General features: G+C 43.3%; 1 protein-coding gene across 1 annotated transcript in view; it reads right to left on the reverse strand.

Moving 5' to 3' along the window:
• Positions 1-814: 814 nt before the first annotated feature.
• The window catches only part of LOC119361110, a 35,843-nt gene continuing 13,995 nt past the window's right edge, over positions 815-22,662 (reverse strand). The window contains exons 3-6 of the mRNA XM_037626478.1: positions 1,967-2,071; positions 1,612-1,876; positions 1,354-1,529; positions 815-1,250 (exon numbers count right to left, since the gene is read on the reverse strand). Of these exons, the coding sequence (XP_037482375.1) occupies positions 999-1,250; positions 1,354-1,529; positions 1,612-1,876; positions 1,967-2,071 (798 nt within the window). The 3' untranslated portion in view covers positions 815-998. The remainder of the gene's footprint in view (positions 1,251-1,353; positions 1,530-1,611; positions 1,877-1,966; positions 2,072-22,662) is intronic.

Genomic DNA, 22,662 nt, shown 5'->3' on the forward strand with positions numbered 1-22,662 from the left:
GATTACGTAATTAGCAAGGACGTCCATGACTAGTGTATAGACATGAAGTTGGATTTCATTGGAGGCAAGTTTGCGGCCATAGGTAGGCTCTAGAAGCTTCTTGTTGTGCCTTGGTGCCCTCCTATCACCCCTTGGTTGTGGGCGCCTAGGCACCCTGTGGGCCCTCGTGGCCCAAGTCCAGGTCTCCTAATGCTCTTTGGTGCAAAATCCATCCTCGTATTTTATTGATTTTTTGAAGGTTTGAAATACCTATTTTTCTTGAAAATGGAAAACAGAAACTCACATGGGGTACTATATTCATAGGTTAGTCCAAATAAACTTTTTACATAAATGGTGGAAATGTGGTATGATCAATGCAAAAGATTATAGATACACTGAAGGTGTGTAGATCATTTATTTTTAAATTTAATATTGTCTGAAGCAGATGCAATGAAACAACATTTTATCATGAGATGGAGTTAACCTTCCTCATGGTAATATGTGTTAATATATTGCCATATGAGGCAATTGTAAGCAATTCTTATTATTATACATCAGACTTCCTAAGTTGCAATCATGTTCTTCCTTTCTTATCAATTTCAAAACTTACAATGCATTCTATCCTCCACTGTGTACGTGATATCATGCAATTGAATAATATTAGTGCTTCTGGCAAATCCAATGAGTTACATTTTATACAAAGAGCAAACATATTCAAGTAAACTTTTGTTATTAACCACACATCTAGATATTTTACAGCAAGATAGTACATACTTTCAGAAAAACAACCAGGATCACAACGATTCAGTACTCAAAATATATTTGAAGTGCCAAATTATTTCACAACACAAAACTTATTCTTGGCGCCCCAACTTTAGTTCGCCATAGAAACATATCAAATATCCATAGCAACGAATGTTAGAGTTTTCAAGTCAAGGAGAACACATGAATTATGCATTACGGAAATATTGCATAGAACACTATGCTATATATTTCATACCATCCACATAGTATGCCGTCTATAATAAAGTGGTTACTATAACCAGGTCATCATTTCTCTTGAAGAACTGCATCATGATGGCTTTATTCTTCATAATCCCTGCTTGCTCACAGAAAGCCTTCCATCCAGTCACTAGCACAATTCTTCCAACTTTGGGTGGTGCTTTCTTGTATGTTCCGTCGATTTCAAGATTGAAAGTCTTGTACATTACTAACAGTGTCATTCCTTCATTGCAAACATCTAATTCATCAGCAACTTCTCGTGGTATTTTCTGCAATTGTGTGTTTTTCAGTTAGTAATAAACGTTAGAAACATCATACAAATATAAGATATACATCATTTCTTGATTTTCATATCAGAGCTAAAATTATTACCATTTTCCCCATGTCGCTTTGTGTTATCCTATGCACAAATGAAGAAATCGCGAAAGCACCATAAGTTCTTATGCATTGAACCAAATTATCATCTTCATCCACCATAAGACGACAACCTCTCGTCATCACAACATCATCTATAATATGTTTGACATCATCTTCAACACTCTGTGCAACTAAAACATAAAGAAAAGTAATCAGTTTCTCAATTTATTATTCGGAATAAAAAACACATGTATAGTGTGCAAACCTACGAACCTGCTGTCAGTGACCTGATTTTAAAAACATTTTCCTTACTTATGGCAGCAACAAGCAAACCATATATTGTAACTATAAGTAGAACTTTATCTCCCTCCAATAGATTGTAATCAAATAGAAACTCGTTCCATCTAGCACCATGAATACTCGTGACATCAATCCTTTTAGTCACATTGACCTTATAGTGAAAACCTTCAGGGGTACATAGGACAACTTTATTTCCTGAGATGCTGTTTACGGCTTCTCTCATGTCACATGTAATATTCTGTAATTGAAAATAAATTAATTACAACACCGCAAATAAAACTAAAATAAAATAAATTTTTCTTCAGACATAGACAATTTTATTACATACCACACTTTTACAAAATGTCTGGTGCAGAGTTACTTCAACACAACGTTTTGTTGTTCCATCATTACTGCAATTCCCACGGTCATTCTTGCATGTCAGGCAGCATGACTTCAAACATTTGCAAGCATAAACATGTTAGTGATGCCATATAAAAACTTAAATTTGTTAATCCATATTTATTTATGTGATATTAATGTTAGATATACAGTATGCAATGGAGGAAAATTTTAGTTTGTGAAATTCGAGAGATTAAAATTCAAACACATTTAGTGTACATAAATTTAAGAACTAGGAATCCAATATTATGTACATTTCTCATATTAAGAATCACATAATTGGTAAATGCATGTGCTTTATATAGCTGTCAAGTGGAAGGCATTATCTTAAAAAGATCAACATTCAAGAGCTACATGTGCTAGAACACGAACATTCATCAAAAATCGGACATCAAAGATGTATTTTACACATTTAGTGGAGGTTCTATATTAGTTCTTTTGTCAAGTTCTGTTTACATGGTATTAATATGTAAGAGTGCCATAGTAGTATTGATATGTTTGTGCTACATATATATTGAGAAGACAAAATAAAAATTTTTACCTACAAGATAGAAGACGATAGAAATGTCCTTACTTCTTCAATTTAATATACGAACATATGTAGACTTTAATTTCGCTAATTCTAAGAATAAAGAACCGAATATATTTTTATGTAATTACAAGTAACTCAAAAATATAAGAAATTACCCTGTAAATAATGTCTGTTATATATTTTAATCTTATAATCCCATTTTGTTCCACAATCACTATCATGCATCAAACATAATATAGCTGCTAGGGAGCCTGCACACGTCACGTTGGCAACCGACATGCAATCCTCCTAAAAATATTGCTAAATGGCATCAAAATCAGCATAAACCTACATAAATCATCTCTCTCTCTCTCTCTCTCTCTCTCTCTCACTCTCTCTCCTCTGGAAAAGCTCACACTATTTCACACTATACTTACCATTGTATCTTCTGAGAGAAGACATCCTGAAACTGATTCTCCCCTTGTTTATAACGACGCCACTAGTAACTAAAATATTTTTAAAGAAACAATAATTCACCTCCTCCACACACTAGTTGGTTATAAGACACATGTTGTCAGGCAATCTTAGATGTTCATCAAACACTAAGCTTAAATATACCTTGAAAATAGATACTTTCCAAGTGACGAGCTGGAAGATCATGCGAAGACCACTAATCGATGGGCATGAGAACTGTGTCACTTGACATGAAGCCACCATGTACCAAGTATTGGGAGGTACGCAGCCTATGGTTGGCAAGGAAGATGTCGTGAGAGGGGTTACCAAGGTGCAACAAGGGCGAGGAGGAGGGGCTAGGGCAACAGTTGGCTAAGGGAGATGCAAATAAATATGAGGTAATGAAGGTGGAGCTGGTACCATGCACCAATGCCATTGGTTGGGCCTTGGAAATTTTCAATGCCTATAGTTGATATGAGACTTGGTTCTAAATCTCGGATTTTAAGCATACCTATTCCTCTGCCTCTCCAATCATCCTAATGGACTAAGAAAACAAACCTAGCACATCGGTAGTTAGATAGCTGACTTGCAACACTAATTCTTGAAGTCGATTCTATATGAACAACTATTTAAATAATACAGCTCACTGCCTTCATATTGACTATGTCGAACCCAAACTTCATCCTCAAGCATTCTACATTGTTGCAAATTTCCTCTCTTCCCGGGCAGGCTCACTGTCTAGGTGCATCCTAGTTCTTGCTACATGTTTGCGCACTTTCTGATAGTAGACAACCCACGACACCTTGCCACCAATGGCTAGATCATATTTGAGAAACCAAGAACCAACACTCTAGCTCAAGATACTAGAAGGGTTTCAACCTCACATTTAGCTTAGTAAAATTTACACCCTGATAGTAGGTTGGTAGAATTATCATTTTCTCTCCTCCATTTAGTTGATTTTCTCACTACGATGTGGGGGGCATATTGATGCATTTTCGTGGTAATTTTTTCTATGCCTTGTTATGTGGTACTTCTCAAGGTAGGTATTGAGACTTAGTTTCTGCTTAGCTTGGGGCTTGATCGAATCCTTCCTCTGAACACTTGGAGGGGAGTGGATGTGATATCTTAAATAGATCATATTGTTTTGTAACAATCATGGCATATACCTAATTTGACCTTTATGTCCAATACATTGTAACTATAATCATTGGTGACAAAATTCTCCCTGCAAAGTTTTAAATGCCTAGGTCATCCTAATATATCTAACAGAATCATGTATCACTCTAACTCAACAACAATCCCCAATCTAGAATCCAATAAGCCAAATCTCACTTCTAAAACTATATTGAGTCAGTTGGGGATGAACTAGGAAATTGTGATAGAAAGGACTGGTAGCATACAAAGGGGACGCCTTAATCACTTTCCACAAAATAAAGATATTTAAAATTACATGTACAACAACACAACTATCATTTGAATAAATTTACAAACTTGTAAGGAATATCAAACAAACCAAGTGGTTGGTTCACTCATTAATTGGTTAATCCATGAGATCAACAACAAATACAAATAATACATATGTTTGTCATTACATATTGCAATGACTTATTATCAATTTTGGTTTTATACATATATTAACAATAATGGTAATTTAGTATTACGATTTTTAAAAAATTATCCAAGAACATTTTTTGATTTAGTTATAAATTAAGTGGCCCCTTAATTTCTCCATGGTAATTATCAGGGTAGCTATCGACACTTAATTTGTTTTCCCGTTACATAGCTTAAAGTTGTGCTTAATAAGTGATATAAGGGAAAAACAAATCTATGATAATCTATTGTCATTATAAATATTTAACAATTTCTTGTAGTACTATCGTAGATTTGATATATACATATTTCTTTCTGTAGGCGCTAGGCAATATACCCACGTTAGAAGCTTGATTACATGCAATGAGTAACTCTGCCATCATTAAGTGTAACACACCGAATTCAAATCCCAACATACACAACATTCTTAGTAGATATTTTTATGAACTAGCAATGGTGTTTGTTATCTCTCCCCCATAGTTTGACATTATTTTAATCTAACAATGCTATGAGGAACCAGGTCTCCACATAGACCCTATTATTAGGATCCTTGGGGATCATGAGCTCAAAAGGATCTGGGCCCACGCCTAAGCCTAATACACAATGTGCTCTTATGTATATATAGGTGTATGATTGCAACACTAAATCATGATGTGATTTTGGTACTAACATTATAGCTGAGGAAGGTTGAAATTTATATGCCATGACCTTTAACAAGGCATGGCCATGGAGAGTCTTGTGATGCTAACATCGACATAAATTTTCTAGAGATGGGTGTAAAAAAATCTATAGTGAGCCAGGGTTCCATTCCATCATGTAGGTGGGGAATGGTTAGCATGTTACGTTAGGTTTTGTTCACTTGAGAATTTCCAACATGAATGGTTAGTAGCTTGAATTTATAGGAAATAATTGTATGATGATGGTGTAAGATATTAGCTTCATAAATGGTATCTTCCATAGATGGTATTAGTATTATAACCTGACAACGTTTATATAAGACACTTTCGTAGAAGCAAAATAAAACTTGGTCAAATTCACTACCACTCATGGAGGATGTCCTTTGATAGGATCCTTGTCATCTTACTAAAGTCATCCCCATAGTGTTTTTCTACCTCGCTATTTTATTAGTGGAATTTATGCTATTGTTTTTAGTGGAGAGTTTTTGTGGGTGTTAATTCAAATAAAGTATAGAACCTTCCTTCACATAGGTCACAAGGAAGGACTCTAGTGCATGACAGCACATTCAATTTTCCCTTGATTCAAACTAGGTTAGAGATATGCTTAAAATCAATGAAATTTAGTTTATTTCTTTGAACAACTCTCTTATTGACAAGATAATTACCTCTTCAAATATCTTATCTAATATCACAAATAAACATAGTTACTCAACATAATAAGTTATTAAACATTACAATGCAATGTTAGTAAATGTCACATAAGTTACTGGCCGATTGTGAATGTTCTACAAAGACACACAAATTTGGATTTCTGACATGACCTTGCCAAGTTAATCTCCTGATTAATGATCCTTAATGACTCTCGCTGTCGGTGAGGAAGGATACCCACTCTAAGAAGGGGCACACACACACATAGAGAGAGAGAGAGGGAGGGAGGGAGAAAGAGAGACGACACACCTGGACCTTATTACAGGACCCGGTATATAAGTACTCCAAAGTCTTGCGCCCTCTGCACTCGAGTAGGAACATGTATGGGATAAGGGTCGGGATACCTACTTTAGGGATTATATGGTCACAGGAAATTTTCACCGCATAACAGCGAAACGTCTAATCGTATCGTAACCATTGAAGATTGGTACCAAACTATCAACCTGGGCCTGGCTATTTAAGGGCAGTACCAGCCCCCACCAAAGGGCGGAAGATACGTGGGAGCTCATACTCATACCGTAACTCGATAGATAAGAAAATGCCATTGTAACAATCTATGGTCATCAATAATCATAGATAGGCATGATATAGGTTGTTATGCATACGGGGTCCTAAACCAAGGTAAAACGATTATGTCATCGTCATCACTAATGAGAACCCTTCGGGCACCATCCCTCTCTCTACAATCTTCCATGACAAGCTTTAAATCGTAAGATCAGTGAAGCATTATTCATCAACGGTCACATCATAGAAGAAGGCTTGCATTTTCATTAGTTGATAATGTAATGAGTGTGACTTACGGGTGTGCTTCCATGTACTAGTCATAACGATTCAGCTAAAACTAGTATGGATAGGATCTTATAGATGCAAAAGAAGCAAGTAGAACCTTTTTTGAGAATTCATGATCTCATATGCAACCAACTCAGCCAATATAACCATACAAGATACTCAATTTTGTACACTCAACTATAATTGATAGCAGTCAAAGCATCTTGATACATGTGTTTACTTACTAACAAAGTTACAACAAGGATGTCTGGTGTATTCGTCCGACCTATGACCATGGGAGCTTCAATCACTACAACACTACAACTCACATCCTTCATAAAGCACATTACTGAAGAGGTAATCATTAAAATTGGGCTGGTTAAAAATTTCACCATTGCACATCACTCTTCGCTCCAATAAGCAGTCTTCGTGAATTGAAGTAGGACTTTGAGGTTGCATCATCCTTTGGGCATGTTGGGATACAAGACTTAAAGGATCAATCATGCCTTGTATTAAAATCACCTCGAAACGAAGTATATTGGTATTGAAGCATGCATTTGAGGCATTGGTCGCAGACCTATTAAGGAGTTCCACTTTTGATGCATGTTTCTCCTTCAACTTACATACTTGGAGGAAGCGCGTCGAACTAAGTAGTTTATTTACCCCTTGGACCAACAGGGGTGCTTCTAGAGAAATGATCCATTAACAATGAATGATCTAACGTTGGTTGCCTAACACCCAGTGTTCAAGCCAGCAATGGCTTCACTTGGACACTGCCATACATAAACTTTAGTGTGAAAACCATGTATGTATTACTAGTATGCTACGTGTTTGAATTTTGAACTAAGTCGTGCACCCGTACCAGCTGGTCCTGATTGTTAATGTATTTTTTGCTAATGCCTGACTACATGTATGCACACATTAAAACTACTAACAGTTACACGGGATGAACCTCAAACCCTCGCGATTAGGAGGCCACTTTTATACATGTGATCTTGCACGAAGACAACACCAAAACAGGGCACAGACTGGCGTATGCGCTGGCAAGGTAGCAAGCAACCAGTGATAATGAGCAAAGATCAAAGAGGGTCTGGTGGCGGCCATTGGTTGGCGAGGCAAGGTGGAGACCAGCGAGTCAGCAACCCACAAGGCCGCGGGTTGATTATGCAAATGGTGTCGTAGAAAAGGAAGGGCATGTATATAACAAACGGTAATATGTTATTGTTGTGACTGAAATAAGCTCTACCAATCCACTATTCAGTCCATCTAATGTTGTCCAATTGATGATAGAATAATTAATTAGTTTTATCTTAGGATTTCCTTATACCTTTTCTCCTTTATAACCTCTGCCACACCTTAAAAATATTGCTACATCCGCCACTGCTCACACCCTAAGCTTCAAGGTCATTTAAAGATTGGTGTCAAGGAAGCCATCCACGCATCTTGAAAGATAATCACATGGCCTATAACTCAGTGGTTTTCATGATAAGTAGGTGCCTATGGCACGAGAGGAATGCTAAGGTCTTCCATAATGTGTTGATTGGTAGTAAGCCCTCAACAATTTTCATACATGAAAACAATAGGATAAAAAATTTGAATTTTTTTATCAAAGTGTAAGATAAATTTAAGATACATGCATTGATCAAAACCATTGCGGGAATGGGTGCTTCATTTATAGCGCCTAACAAGGCAAGTATCGTCTTGTTGCGAGGGAGTGTATTTCCCCTGATGCCATCTTGGCTTCCATGGAGTTTGTGTCGCACAACAAACGAGTTATGTTCCTGAATCTATGGTTCTTCTCTGCTTATCTCCTCCAACCCTCGGAACATGAACGAGGCCTTCCATGGAACCACCATCGACTTATTGCCTGGTCATGACCCCCATATCTGTGGCATGTATAGTACATTAATTTTCAGCACCTTCAACTATGATGGAACAATCCCATTGTCAACTTCCTGCTACAACTTGCATGCCATCACTATTCTTTATATTCTAACAACTTATTTGTCTCCTAGCACATACTCAATGGGGCTTCCTAATCTAACACACTGACTAAAATAGAATTTTATTTATGTTTTATTACGGAGGCTATTTACTGGCCCATCAAGGAAGAAAGTGAAAGACCCTATACCATTTTTCCATAATAAAATTTATGCTTCAAATAATGAAAATTTGTTTCTTTCTAGGGATAATTCTACTGTTGGAAACATCATTAGCTTGTCTAATATATTACCAATTGAGTATCACAAACTAAAATAGTTACTCAACTCGAGAAGTTCAACATTACAACACATTGTTTGTAAATGTTACACAAGTTCCCAACCAATTGGAAATTTTTTACAGACACATAAATTTAGATCCTTTCGAGGGAGCTCACTAAATTAACATCATGGTTAATGGTCCCAGATGGCTCTCACATCATAGAACAAGGTTGCAATTCAGTAGTTGATAGTGCCATGAGTGTGAACATAGAGGTTATTCCATGCCCTAGCCATATTGATACATTCAAAGCAAACATGACAAGGAGTTGTATATGGAAAAGAAGCAATTAGAATCTTGTCCAAGCACTCATAATCCTATATGCTGCCATCTTAACTGGTATAACTATACAAGATTTTTAATTACACTTGACTGGAATTGATACCACTCAAATAATCTTGAGACATGTTTTACTTAGTCATAGATTTATAATGTGGATATAAGGTGTTTGCACCCGGTCACAATCATACAGGTGGAATCACTACAACATGGCGAGCTAAAATAATATCTTCTGACGTATACATCGCTCTTCGCTAAAAAAAGACGGCTTTGGTAATTGAAGCATGACTTTGAGGTTGCATCATCCTTTGGGAATGTTGAGAAATAATGATTGAAAGATGGCAGCATGCCTTGTATTAAGAACACCCCAAAAAGTAAGACCTTGGTCACTAAAGCATGTCTTTGAGGCATTGGTAGTGGACCAATTGTGGAGCACCATTCTTGATGCCTTTATGTACTTTAACTTCACATATTTGAATAAAAGGTATGGATCAAAGTATTTTGTTTATCTATTTTTATCTCTTGGGGCTGCCACTAGAAGCAATACTCTATTAACAATAAGTGGGCTAACCTTAGTTCTCTAACTCCCAATGCTTCATGTTCCTTTTAAGATTAGTGTCATGCATAGGAGCCAAATGTAGATCCAGAAACACAAGCTCTAGGTATACGAAGAAGTGGTTGTAATGAAGATTAGGTCCCTATGGCATGTGACAAACGCCAGCGTCTTCCAAAATGAGCAGATTAATAGTCAATCCTCATCACAATTCACACTTTAAATCAAAGGAAGAGTAAAAGACTAAAGACCTTTGCTTTAAGTATAGGATAAAAATGTAGATATATGTGCTTCGGGCAAATTGCAGGAATGGATTCTTGGTTTTAGTACATACCTAGAATAAGCCAGACATTGTCCTTGCTTCTAGGAGTGTCCTACAACTGAGGTGGCTTGGCTTCCATGGGAGTTTAAATAGTTCATGAAATGACTGCAATCCCTGGATCTACGATTCCCATCCCCTATTGCTCGACCATTGCTTTGCGCTCGAGGCCATCCATGCAAAAAGTGAGCGATTGCGCATCCATGAACCCGTGTCTCCATGGCACGTGCGATAGATGTATTTTTGGCTCAACCAGATGTGTTGGGATCATTATGTCGCCAACTTTTTGCAACCACATACCTCACCGCTGCCACTATTGTTGCTTCCGAAGTTCTTTAACTTGTGACACAAACTAAATGTACTTTTATATTTTGTAGCACTGGCATGAATAGAAGATCTTTCATTTCACCAAGCAGGCTATGAAGTGGCCCATTAAGGAATAAAACAAAAGATGCAAAAACAATTATGTGAAAAAGGTAAAGATCTTGCCCAACCAATTCTCCTTCACTTAGGAGAGAGCAGTCGACACATATTTGTTTGCATAAATTTACAAATAGAAGTACAAACGACACAACCAATATGTCATTGTGCATGTGGTGAGGATGTGCCATGTCAACCTATCTAAATGGGTAAAGTCCTTGTCAGTTGGTCGAGCATAGCACTCAGGCTAGTGCACCAGCCTAATTGGTACTCACATAAAAGGCATGGAACTTGGAGGTGACCAATGCACGGCGCAGTTCGCCAGGACCGAAGGGTGACCCCACCAACGATCTGATCCAAGCCATGCAACCCCAGCCCATCCAGATATTCTAGAGCACCAACAATAGGGAGGACCTTCTCGGGGCATCCAAGACATTCTAGAACACACAGAAGCTAGTGTTTCTCACATATTCCCTCATTTATACTCTCTGCCAACAGTAACCCAAGCAATCACTCTCTCTGATGGTCCTCCCTATTGTTGGTTAGCAATCGAGCAATACAAACTACCAAAGGTAGGATTAGGGTCTTGCCTTCTCCAGAAGGGTCCAAGCCTGGGTAAATCCCCTGTCTCGTGTCATACCAAACTGATCCTCCTCGTGTACCCCTTCAAACAAATATTTCATCGCTCGATGGCATTGTCGGTCTCAAAACACCGCCAGTTCACTTAGCAATTAGGGGGTGGTGAGCAGAGATCCTTTCATCGGCTCGGGATGGCTCTCTCGACCAAGATTGACGGACGCTCTCTAGGCCAAAATCTTAACCTATGTACTCTTTGCTTCTCCTCCAAGAGAGTTGATTCCCAGATCCTCGTAGTCCCCTTCACCAAGGGCTAGGCTTTTGGCTATAGAGGTCGTAATTTTGTCATAGACAACTTCAACAAATTTTGGTCCTATGACCTCGACCCCGATAGAGTTGATGGATCGACAAGCTACGATTCCACTCACAAAGTCTTCATGATGGAGGCAGGCACGGTATGGTTGCCAAATTTGATACCTTTTTTACCCCCATCACCAAGAAGAACCCGGAGGGGGGCAACAGCTTGAATCAGTGCCCATCCAACTCACAACCGAATGGGACAAATTCAAATGCCAAATGAATGAGCTCGCGACCTAGTTTAGCATGCGGGTGCAAGAGATGTGCAATCGTGCTAGTCGGGTCAATTCTAAATCCCCCCCCCCCCCGGGGGGAAGAATAAGAGCATCCTCATTGTCGCCTCTCCAAAGTACAATCTTCTTGAGCCCGTAATAGCCATGGACGGGATCTAGATACCCCCAAGGGCTTTTGGCCATGACAAGCTCCATGAAATATGCATGCCGCTTGAGGAGACCATTGTCCTATAAGAGCAATTCTCCAAGTCTAAGGCATGTTTAATTTTGGCAAGATCCAAGACTAGGCACATGAAGAACCGACAGTCCTCAGGCCCTTCTGCTCACCGCTCAGGGGCTCCGATCATGTCCACATCTAATCCCAGGACATGCACGAACTCGCCATCGTCTGCCTCCCATAAGGACATAAGATACCCTTAGAAGGGAATTGAAGAGCATCCACTACATGCAGCACAACCCCTGAGCCTTGACACAATGCGTCCATCATGAGGGTGAAACTCTTAGAGAATACATTGAGCATTACTCCCATGTGAAAAACTAATTGTTTTGCCGACTGATGCGGAGGTCAATCTCCTTATCCACCAAAATTGTGTGCCTACTGATATTCCACAAGATTGGGCGCATGGCTATCTGGACAGTGCAAGACCTCCTCGACCTTGCCAATAGCTATGTGACCAAAGATACGACAGTCTATAGCAACCATTACTGCGAGCACAAGCATGAAGGAGAGGACGACTAGGCCACTACCATGAAGCGCGGTCCATCACATCATAATTCCCGAGCCACCACCACCTTCGATGAAATCATGGATGGGCCCTACATCTTCCATACACCAAAATCCAGTAGCAAGATGAGGAGGTACAACTTCTGCGACAAGATGACGAGGAACAAGGTCCCGCCATCATATTAGGGCGGCAAGGTGAAGAGGTGCCCTAGAGGATAAGGTGATACTTTTGATCTTTGTGGTCGCAGACACTACAAGTCCAAGCACAGGAGCTAGGAAACAACTTGCGAGGTCCTCATTGTTGAGCATGTGGTATCACACTACCTAAGGTGGTCAGACCAGCCAAGGGTCAGTCCGATCGCGTGCTCGGATCAGGACGTTCCTAGTGGTGGTGTATCCCATTCTCGAGGGAGTTAAACTTTCCAATATGCTCATGGATGGTGGGAGTGGACTCAACATCCTCTACCTAAGACCCTCAAAGGAATGAGATCTCTCTCTCGAATCAAGACCAATGGATTGCCCTTCCATGGGATCATCTCGGGGTACGAGCAATCACCCCCTGGATAGATTGCCCTTTGTGTGAACTTTGGCAACCATGATTACTTCAGGATGGGTGCTTGCTCTTCGCGATGGTTCACCTCTTGGGCTGCTACTACAGGATCCTATCGCATATGTATTACACCAAATTCATGGTGGCAATCCCTGACTATGTCTACTTCAACATAAAGGCTCCAGGCTCCAAGGGAGTCATAGCTGTGCGCAACAACTTCGAGAAGGCATACAAGTGTGAACAGTGTGAACCTCGCTGGTGCTTTGGCCGCGGCAAAGTGGAAGGGCCCCATTATCCAGGGACAACCCCTGGGTGTTACAATCCAAGAAATCATAGGTCATAGTCCCACACCCTGAGACCCCAAGGTCTTATGTGCCACTAATTCCTTCTACGGCTACACTGAGGGTGGAATCTATCAGGACATGATTCAAGCGCCTTGGTGAGGATATTGCGAAGGTCGATGATGAGATCCTATTTTTTCCTAGTAAAGTATCCTTGTACTTTCAGATTAAAATATGTGTTCTCATATTCACTACATGAATAAAAAGTAGTTTATCCTAAATTATGGACATTACTCTCTGCTCAAGCCCCAATGCTTGAATGCTTTGCTTTGACAGCCACGGTGTGTGCCCACCAAGCATTCGGGGGATTGACTTACCTCCCCTTGGTGCATCCCACCGCTTTCAATCAATTCCCACCTCTCTATCATCTCTCCTAGGAGCATGTAAGGTACTCAAAGTGTATCCCCTGACTCCGACGAACATTCTATGCCTTAGAGCTACTACGAGTTGGTAAGAGTGCACACGGAAGGTCCGCTTTACAAATGAAAGTGCAATGAAAAACATGCAATGGATACTAAGGGTTTGCTTTTTTATTCAAGTCATATTTTGCAAACATCACTTCGCACCACGAGTGTTGTAGCTACAATAATACCAAGAAGAGACAATCCTTGCTCTTTCTCATCATTTCCTATGAGATAGGGACAACTTCCTCTGCCTTCATCGCAGTGATGATGCCCCCCCCCCCACAATCTTGTGGTCAGCACACATGCTTGGTCGGTCAGGGTCACCACCTCTTCTTGGGGAGTCCCTTGGGCAATCCCCATCCAATAATCTTTGTATCAACCCTCGTGTAAACAGACATGGCGGTGGTGATCACTACCTCAACACCCTCTGTATCAGCCTCCATCACAGGTGCCTCAAACTTTGGGGGCTCCACGAAGCGTCTGCTACAAGAACGACGGGCTCGGCGACACGCAAACGCCTCACCAAAGTACACCGCGGGCACGAACACCTCCCCCAGCAACTATGTCATCTCAGCAAGGGCCCTTTGTAGGTGCCAAACAAGCTACTCTGCCTAGTTCACCTCTTCAGACGGAGTTTTGCCAAAGATGGAGTGGCAAGAACCCTGGCAATCTGGTGGAAGAGTTTCTCCATGCCACACGCAACATCAAGATCCAAATTTTCCCGAGTCGACAGACAACTCAGATCAAGTGAAAACCCACACGAGGAGAAGGACATCACCCTTAACAAGAGATGTCACCCATTTCGATTCCTAAAGAGTGGTGTCGCTCTCCAGCTCAATAACGCGGTTTTGCTTCGCTAATGCTTTGAGTTTCTTATCGAGATCCTACTCCTTGAGGATCTTATTGGCATCCACCTGGTCGTGCTCCTATCTAAAGGTACAAGCCTTCATAGCATTAAGCTCATCTCAGAGAACTCAATCTAGGTCATCCTCCTTTATCAATCCTAACGATCTTCTACAAAGACATCATCCAAAAGATGCTTAAGGACCCTACACTCTCCCTTGTTGGGTGAACCATCAGCTTGGGGGCCTACACCAAGTACAAGAGTCACTCAAGAAAATTGGCGAAAAAGGAGGAACTTACATGAGCTAGATAAGGATTGCAAGCTAACTCTAGGTGAATATTCCTCATCATATCCAGCAACCCGGGGAGTTGAGCGACGCTTCAACCTGCGCCTACAACTCCGCCCCTTGTCCATGTTTGACTCATGGTCCAACTTCTTAGCCACAACTATCAAATTAAGTTGGCAGGGGAGTACCAAAAGCGCATCCTTTATTGTCCATCCCCGACCTGGTCCCCTCTTGGTCGATAGGCGGTGTGGAACTTTGCTGGGCACCGCCCGAGAATTCCACGCCATGGGTTGGGGGCTCCCGGGTTGGGAGGTCGATAATTCCTCTTGAATACACCTTGGCATGCATTCGTATGATGGGAATTCCATGCAAATCCTCCATGGTTGCTGCCATGCGCGAACTAGACCAAAATAATACAAAAAAGAACTAGTTAGAAGTCTGACATAGAGGATGGACTAGACATTCACGCATATGACCTAGGAAGCGAAGAGGCCAGTTTGGACACCAGGCCGACCACTCCCTCCTCAATGATCGCAGGAGAGGACTTCCTCCTTCTCTTTTTGGTGGTCCCTCAAGGGCGACGCTTGGGGGCTTTATCACAAACAAGGGTCACATAGGGGCCTGGGCTGGGGCAACCTCCTACCACCCTACCTATTCTGCAGGGAGGGGAGGTCTAGATATAGGCCATGTTTGTTTGGGCTTTTGCTTTTTCTTTTGCAGCTTTTCCACATTGACCAAAAGCCATAAAAGCTCCTAAATAGATGCTTTTGGAGCTTTTATGGCTTTTGTAGCAAGCTCCAAAAGCACCTATTTAGGAGCTTTTATGGCCTTTTGGCCAAAGTGAAAAAGTTGCAAAAGCATAAGCAAAAGCCCAAACAAACAGGGCCATAAAGGTGTCAATCTATTGCAAAGCTACCATAAGCAAGAAATAAGGTGTGAAAGGAGAAATAAGCTTGGCTAGCCTAAATTATAGCGAACTAACCTCATCCGGGTAATGACGATGTGTGAGTGTGTCATGCTACTTAGTCAGGTCGACCAATTTGTATGTCACCAGTTTCACCGTCCTCCTCGCACCTCCTTCCTCCCGAACTCCTCAGACACTTCCTAGGTCAAATCCCCCAACCCCGCATATGACCACATCAGGCGGCACCTGAGTTGACGGGCTGGACTCACCACCTGATGAACATCGCAACAAGGGTCTCCCCCGGAAGGCCAGCCAAAATAGCACGTCTGCGTGTTTCACGAGCTTCTTTGATGCAACCTATTCCTAAAGGTTGGGTCAAGGTTCCCAGGCATCGCTTGATGGTGAAGTTGTGGAAGACCGGTAACGTAGGCCCAAGATTTGAACAATAGAACTAGTCTGGACGCCAACCTTTGTTGGAGGACATGGTGAAGACTTTAGCTACCTCTGCATTGGCATCATTCGAACATCACGAGATGTCGGCGCCCTTGGCCTATTGAATATCATCTTGATAAGTGCATGGCCTCTAGAAATAGAACGTCTTCCACAAGGAAAATGGGGCTCGATTCCTTGAAAAGCTTCGAAATAAGTGATAAAGCTCGCCACTGGAGTATCCCATTCAGGTTCAAGTGGTGAAGCTCTAGTTAATAATGGAGTATCTTGGGAGGAAGGGTGGATAGGCAAGGAGAACCCCGTCTCGAAGAAAAGGTCGAATACCTCCACCTCCCTCTTTCTCTAGGTTTGTGAACTGCTTCACCTTCGGGCACCTTCCATCGAGATGAGGAGAAAGCACACCTGCCGCCACCAGCTTATGTATATTTGGCACCATCGTCTTCAAAGAAGGCCATGTCAATAGATCTTCCTCCTGTGACCTTTGAATCTCTTCTATACCAGCACCTCCAACACCCTCCCGTCCACATCAGTGGGCACCAGCAACTCCACTGCCAGTGACCCCTAGCTCGCTCTCCGAAATGGGAGACAATGACAGATCTACGGCCTTGGGACCCATGTCAGGAGCTGATGGGGATGCCATCTACGTTGTGTGGATAGGAGGGACATCACAAGGATGAGAAGTTTAACAGTGATGGAAAAACGACCGGGAGATAGAGAAAAGGAGGGGCGTCGCGAGGAAGACAAGGGCACCAAGGGCTCGATGACCTTACCACACCCCTCCCCAGCCTATCTTATAGGTAAGGGAGGACCTAAAGCCTCACGTTCGGGAAGCAATATGTCAGCATCTGTGGGACCGATCAGGACATCGGTGGGGCCGCCATCGACCCTGTGCGTTATGATCGGGATACAAGACTCGGGGTGGTCGATTCCCGGAAGTCTCGACTACCAGATCTCGCCTTCATGTGAGAGTGAGGGGGGGTTAAACAAGCCACGTGCGCTCCCCCAGGAAAGTCAGACACTCGACGCTCAGGGGCTACTGACGAGGATGTGCTACGTAGTCCTTTTTAAATGAGCAACGTCCTCATCGCCTGGTCGGGTGTAGCACCGATCAATCACTCGAGGCTAGGCATCAGGTCGGGCAACACTCATGCGCAGGCTTCAAAGTTGGAGGACGCCAAGGCGTGGTGTGGTCTGGCGGAACCGAAGGGCGTGAGCCACTGACAACCCAAGGGCTTTTGGCCATGACAAGCTCCATGAAATATGCATGCCGCTTGAGGAGACCATTGTCCTATAAGATCAATTCTCCAAGTCTAAGGCATGTTTAAGTTTGGCAAGATCCAAGACTAGGCACATGAAGAACCGGCAGTCCTCAGGCCCTTCTGCTCACCGCTCAGGGGCTCCGATCATGTCCACATCTAATCCTAGGACATGCACGAACTCGCCATCATCTGCCTCCCATAAGGACATAAGATACCCTTAGAAGGGAATTGAAGAGCATCCACTACATGCAGCACAACCCCTGAGCCTTGACACAATGCGTCCATCGTGAGGGTGAAACTCTTAGAGAATACATTGAGCATTACTCCCATGTGAAAAACTAATTTTTTTGCCGACTGATGCGGAGGTCAATCTCCTTATCCACCAAAATTGGGTGCCTACTGATATTCCACAAGATCGGGCGCATGGCTATCTAGACAGTGCAAGACCTCCTCGACCTTGCCAATAGCTATGTGACCAAAGATACGGCAGTCTATAGCAACCATTACTGCAAGCACAAGGATGAAGGAGAGGACGACTAGGCCCCTACCATGAAGTGCGGTCCATCACATCATAATTCCCGAGCCACCACCACCTTCGATGAAATCATGGATGGGCCCTACATCTTCCATACACCAAAATCCAGCAGCAAGATGAGGAGGTACAACTTCTACAACTTCTGCCCTAGAGGATAAGGTGATACTTTTGATCTTTGTGGTCGCAGACACTACAAGTCCAAGCACAGGAGCTAGGAAACAACTTGCGAGGTCCTCATTGTTGAGCATGTGGTATCACACTACCTAAGGTGGTCAGACCAGCCAAGGGTCAGTCCGATCGCGTGCTCGGATCAGGACGTTCCTAGTGGTGGTGTATCCCATTCTCGAGGGAGTTAAACTTTCCAATATGCTCATGGATGGTGGGAGTGGACTCAACATCCTCTACCTAAGACCCTCAAAGGAATGAGATCTCTCTCTCGAATCAAGACCAATGGATTGCCCTTCCATGGGATCATCTCGGGGTACGAGCAATCACCCCCTGGATAGATTGCCCTTTGTGTGAACTTCGGCAACCATGATTACTTCAGGATGGGTGCTTGCTCTTCGCGATGGTTGACCTATTGGGCTGCTACTACAGGATCCTATCGCATATTATTACACCAAATTCATGGTGGCAATCCCTGACTATGTCTACTTCAACATAAAGGCTCCAGGCTCCAAGGGAGTCATAGCTGTGCGCAAAAATTTCGAGAAGGCATACAAGTGTGAACAGTGTGAACCTCGCTGATGCTTTGGCCGCGGCAAAGTGGAAGGGCCCCATTATCCAGGGACAACCCCTGGGTGTTACAATCCAAGAAATCATAGGTCGTAGTCCCACACGCTGAGACCCCAAGGTCTTATGTTCCACTAATTCCTTCTACGGCTACACTGAGGGTGGAATCTATCAAGACATGATTCAAGCGCCTTGGTGAGGATATTGCGAAGGTCGATGATGAGATCCTATTTTTTCCTAGTAAAGTATCCTTGTACTTTCAGATTAAAATATGTGTTCTCATATTCACTACATGAATAAAAAGTAGTTTATCCTAAATTATGGACATTACTCTCTGCTCAAGCCCCAATGCTTGAATGCTTTGCTTTGACAGCCATGGCGTGTGCCCACCAAGCATTCGGGGGATTGACTTACCTCCCCTTGGTGCATGTCACCGCCTTCAATCCATTCCCACCTCGCTATCATCTCTCCTAGGAGCATGTAAGGTACTCAAAGTGTATCCCCTGACTCCGACCAACATTCTATGCCTTAGAGCTACTACGAGTTGGTAAGAGTGCACACGGAAGGTCCGCTTTACAAACAAAAGTGCAATGAAAAACATGCAATGGATACTAAGGGTTTGCTTTTTTTATTCAAGTCATATTTTGCAAACATAACTTCGCACCACGAGTGTTGTAGCTACAATAATACCAAGAAGAGACAATCCTTGCTCTTTCTCATCATTTCCTATGAGATAGGGACAACTTCCTTTGCCTTCATCGCAGTGATGATGCCCCCCACAATCTTGTGGTCAGCACACATGCTTGGTCGGTCAGGGTCACCACCTCTTCTTGGGGAGTCCCTTGGGAAATCCCCATCCAACAATCTTTGTATCAACCCTCGTGTAAACAGACATGGCGGTGGTGATCACTACCTCAACACCCTCTGTATCAGCCTCCATCACAGGTGCCTCAAACTTTGGGGGCTCCACGAAGCGTCTGCTACAAGAACGACGGGCTCGGGGACACGCAACCGCCTCACCAAAGTACACCGCAGGCACGAACACCTCCCACAGCAACTATGTCATCTCAGCAAGGGCCCTTTGTAGGTGCCAAACAAGCTACTCTGCCTCGTTCACCTCTTCAGACGGAGTTTCGCCAAAGATGGAGTGGCAAGAACCCTGGCAATCTGGTGGAAGAGTTTCTCCATGCCACATGCAACATCAAGATCCAAATTTTCCCGAGTCGACAGACAACTCGGATCAAGTGAAAACCCACACGAGGAGAAGGACATCACCCTTAACAAGAGATGTCACCCATTACGATTCCTAAAGAGTGGTGTTGCTCTCCAGCTCAATAACGCGGTTTTGCTTCGCTAATGTTTTGAGTTTCTTATCGAGATCCAACTCCTTGAGGAGCTTATTGGCATCCACCTGGTCGTGCTCCTATCTGAAGGTACAAGCCTTCATAGCATTAAGCTCATCTCAGAGAACTCAATCTAGGTCATCCTCCTTTATCAATCCTAACGATCTTCTACAAAGACATCATCCAAAAGATGCTTAAGGACCCTACACTCTCCCTTGTTGGGTGAACCATCAGCTCGGGGGCCTACACCAAGTACAAGCGTCACTCAAGAAAATAGGCGAAAAAGGAGGAACTTACATGAGCTAGAGAAGGATTGCAGCTAACTCTAGGTGAATATTCCTCATCATATCCAGCAAACCGGGGAGTTGAGCGACGCTTCAACCTGCGCCTACAATCCGCCCCTTGTCCATGTTTGACTCATGGTCCAACTTCTTAGCCACAACTATCAAATTAAGTTGGCAGGGGAGTACCGAAAGCGCATCCTTTATTGTCCATCCCCGACCTGGTCCCCTCTTGGTCGATAGGCGGTGTGAAACTTTGCTGGGCACCGCCCGAGAATTCCACGCCATGGGTTGGGGGCTCCCGGGTTGGGAGGTCGACAATTCCTCTTGAATACACCTTGACATGCATTCGTATGATGGGACTTCCATGCAAATCCTCCATGGTTGCTGCCATGCGTGAACTAGACCAAAATAATACAAAAACGAACTAGTTAGAAGTCTAACATAGAGGATGGATTAGACATTCACGCATATGACCTAGGAAGCAAAGAGGCCAGTTTGGACACCAGGCCGACCACTCCCTCCTCAATGATCGCAGGAGAGGACTTCCTCTTTCTCTTTTTGGTGGTCCCTCAAGGGCGACGCTTGGGGGCTTTATCACAAACAAGGGTCACATAGGGGCCTGGGCTGGGGCAACCTCCTACCACCCTACCTATTCTGCAGGGAGGGGAGGTCTAGATATAGGCCATGTTTGTTTGGGCTTTTGCTTTTGCTTTTGCAGCTTTTCCACTTTGACCAAAAGCCATAAAAGCTCCTAAATAGATGTTTTTGGAGCTTTTATGGCTTTTGTAGCAAGCTCCAAAAGCACCTATTTAGGAGCTTTTATGGCCTTTTGGCCAAAGTGAAAAAGTTGCAAAAGCATAAGCAAAAGCCCAAACAAACAGGGCCATAAAGGTGTCAATCTATTGCAAAGCTACCATAGGCAAGAAATAAGGTGTGAAAGGAGAAAGAAGCTTGGCTGGCCTAAATTATAGCGAACTAACCTCATCCGGGTAATGACGATGTGTGAGTGTGTCACACTACTTAGTCAGGTCGACCAATTTGTATGTCACCAGTTTCACCGTCCTCCTCGCACCTCCTTCCTCCCGAACTCCTCAGACACTTCCTAGGTCAAATCCCCCAACCCCGCATATGACCACATCAGGCGGCACCTGAGTTGACGGGCTGGACTCACCGCCTGATGAACATCGCAACAAGGGTCTCCCTCGGAAGGCCAGCCACATGGAGCATGGCTGCATGTTTCACGAGCTTCTTTGATGCAACCTATTCCTAAAGGTTGGGTCAAGGTTCCCGGGCATCGCTTGATGGTGAAGTTGTGGAAGACCGGTAACGTAGGCCCAAGATTTGAACAATAGAACTAGTCTGGACGCCAACCTTTGTTGGAGGACAAGGCGAAGACTTTAGCTACCTCTGCCTTGGCATCATTCGAACATCACGAGATGTCAGCGCCCTTGGCCTATTGAATATCATCTTGAGAAGTGCATGGCCTCTAGAAATAGAACGTCTTCCACAAGGAAAATGGGGCTCGATTCCTTGAAAAGCTTCAAAATAAGTGATAAAGCTCGCCACTGGAGTATCCCATTCAGGTTCAAGTGGTGAAGCTCCAGTTAATAATGGAGTATCTTGGGAGGAAGGGTGGATAGGCAAGGGGAACCCCGTCTCGAAGAAAAGGTCGAATACCTCCACCTCCCTCTTTCTCTAGGTTTGTGAACTGCTTCACCTTCGGGCACCTTCCATCGAGAAGAGGAGAAAGCACACCTGCCGCCACCAGCTTATGTATATTTGGCACCATCGTCTTCAAAGAAGGCCATGTCAATAGATCTTCCTCGTGTGACCTTTGAATCTCTTCTATACCAGCACCTCCAACACCCTCCCGTCCACATCAGTGGGCACCAGCAACTCCACTGCCAGTGACCCCTATCTCGCTCTCCGAAATGGGAGACAATGACAGATCTACGACCTTGGGATCCATGTCAGGAGCTGATGGGGATGCCATCTACGTTGTGTGGATAGGAGGGACATCACAAGGATGAGAAGTTTAACAGTGATGGACAAACGACCGGGAGATAGAGAAAAGGAGGGGCGTCGCAAGAAAGACAAGGGCACCAAGGGCTCGATGACCTTACCACACCCCTCCCCAGCCTATCTTATAGGTAAGGGAGGACCTAAAGCCTCACGTTCGGGAAGCAATATGTCAGCATCTGTGGGACCGATCAGGACATCGGTGGGGCCGCCACCGACCCTATGCGTTATGATCGGGATACAAGACTCGGGGTGGTCGATTCCC

Source organism: Triticum dicoccoides, chromosome 2B (assembly GCF_002162155.2).
Source record: "Triticum dicoccoides isolate Atlit2015 ecotype Zavitan chromosome 2B, WEW_v2.0, whole genome shotgun sequence".
Lineage (NCBI taxonomy): Eukaryota > Viridiplantae > Streptophyta > Magnoliopsida > Poales > Poaceae > Triticum > Triticum dicoccoides.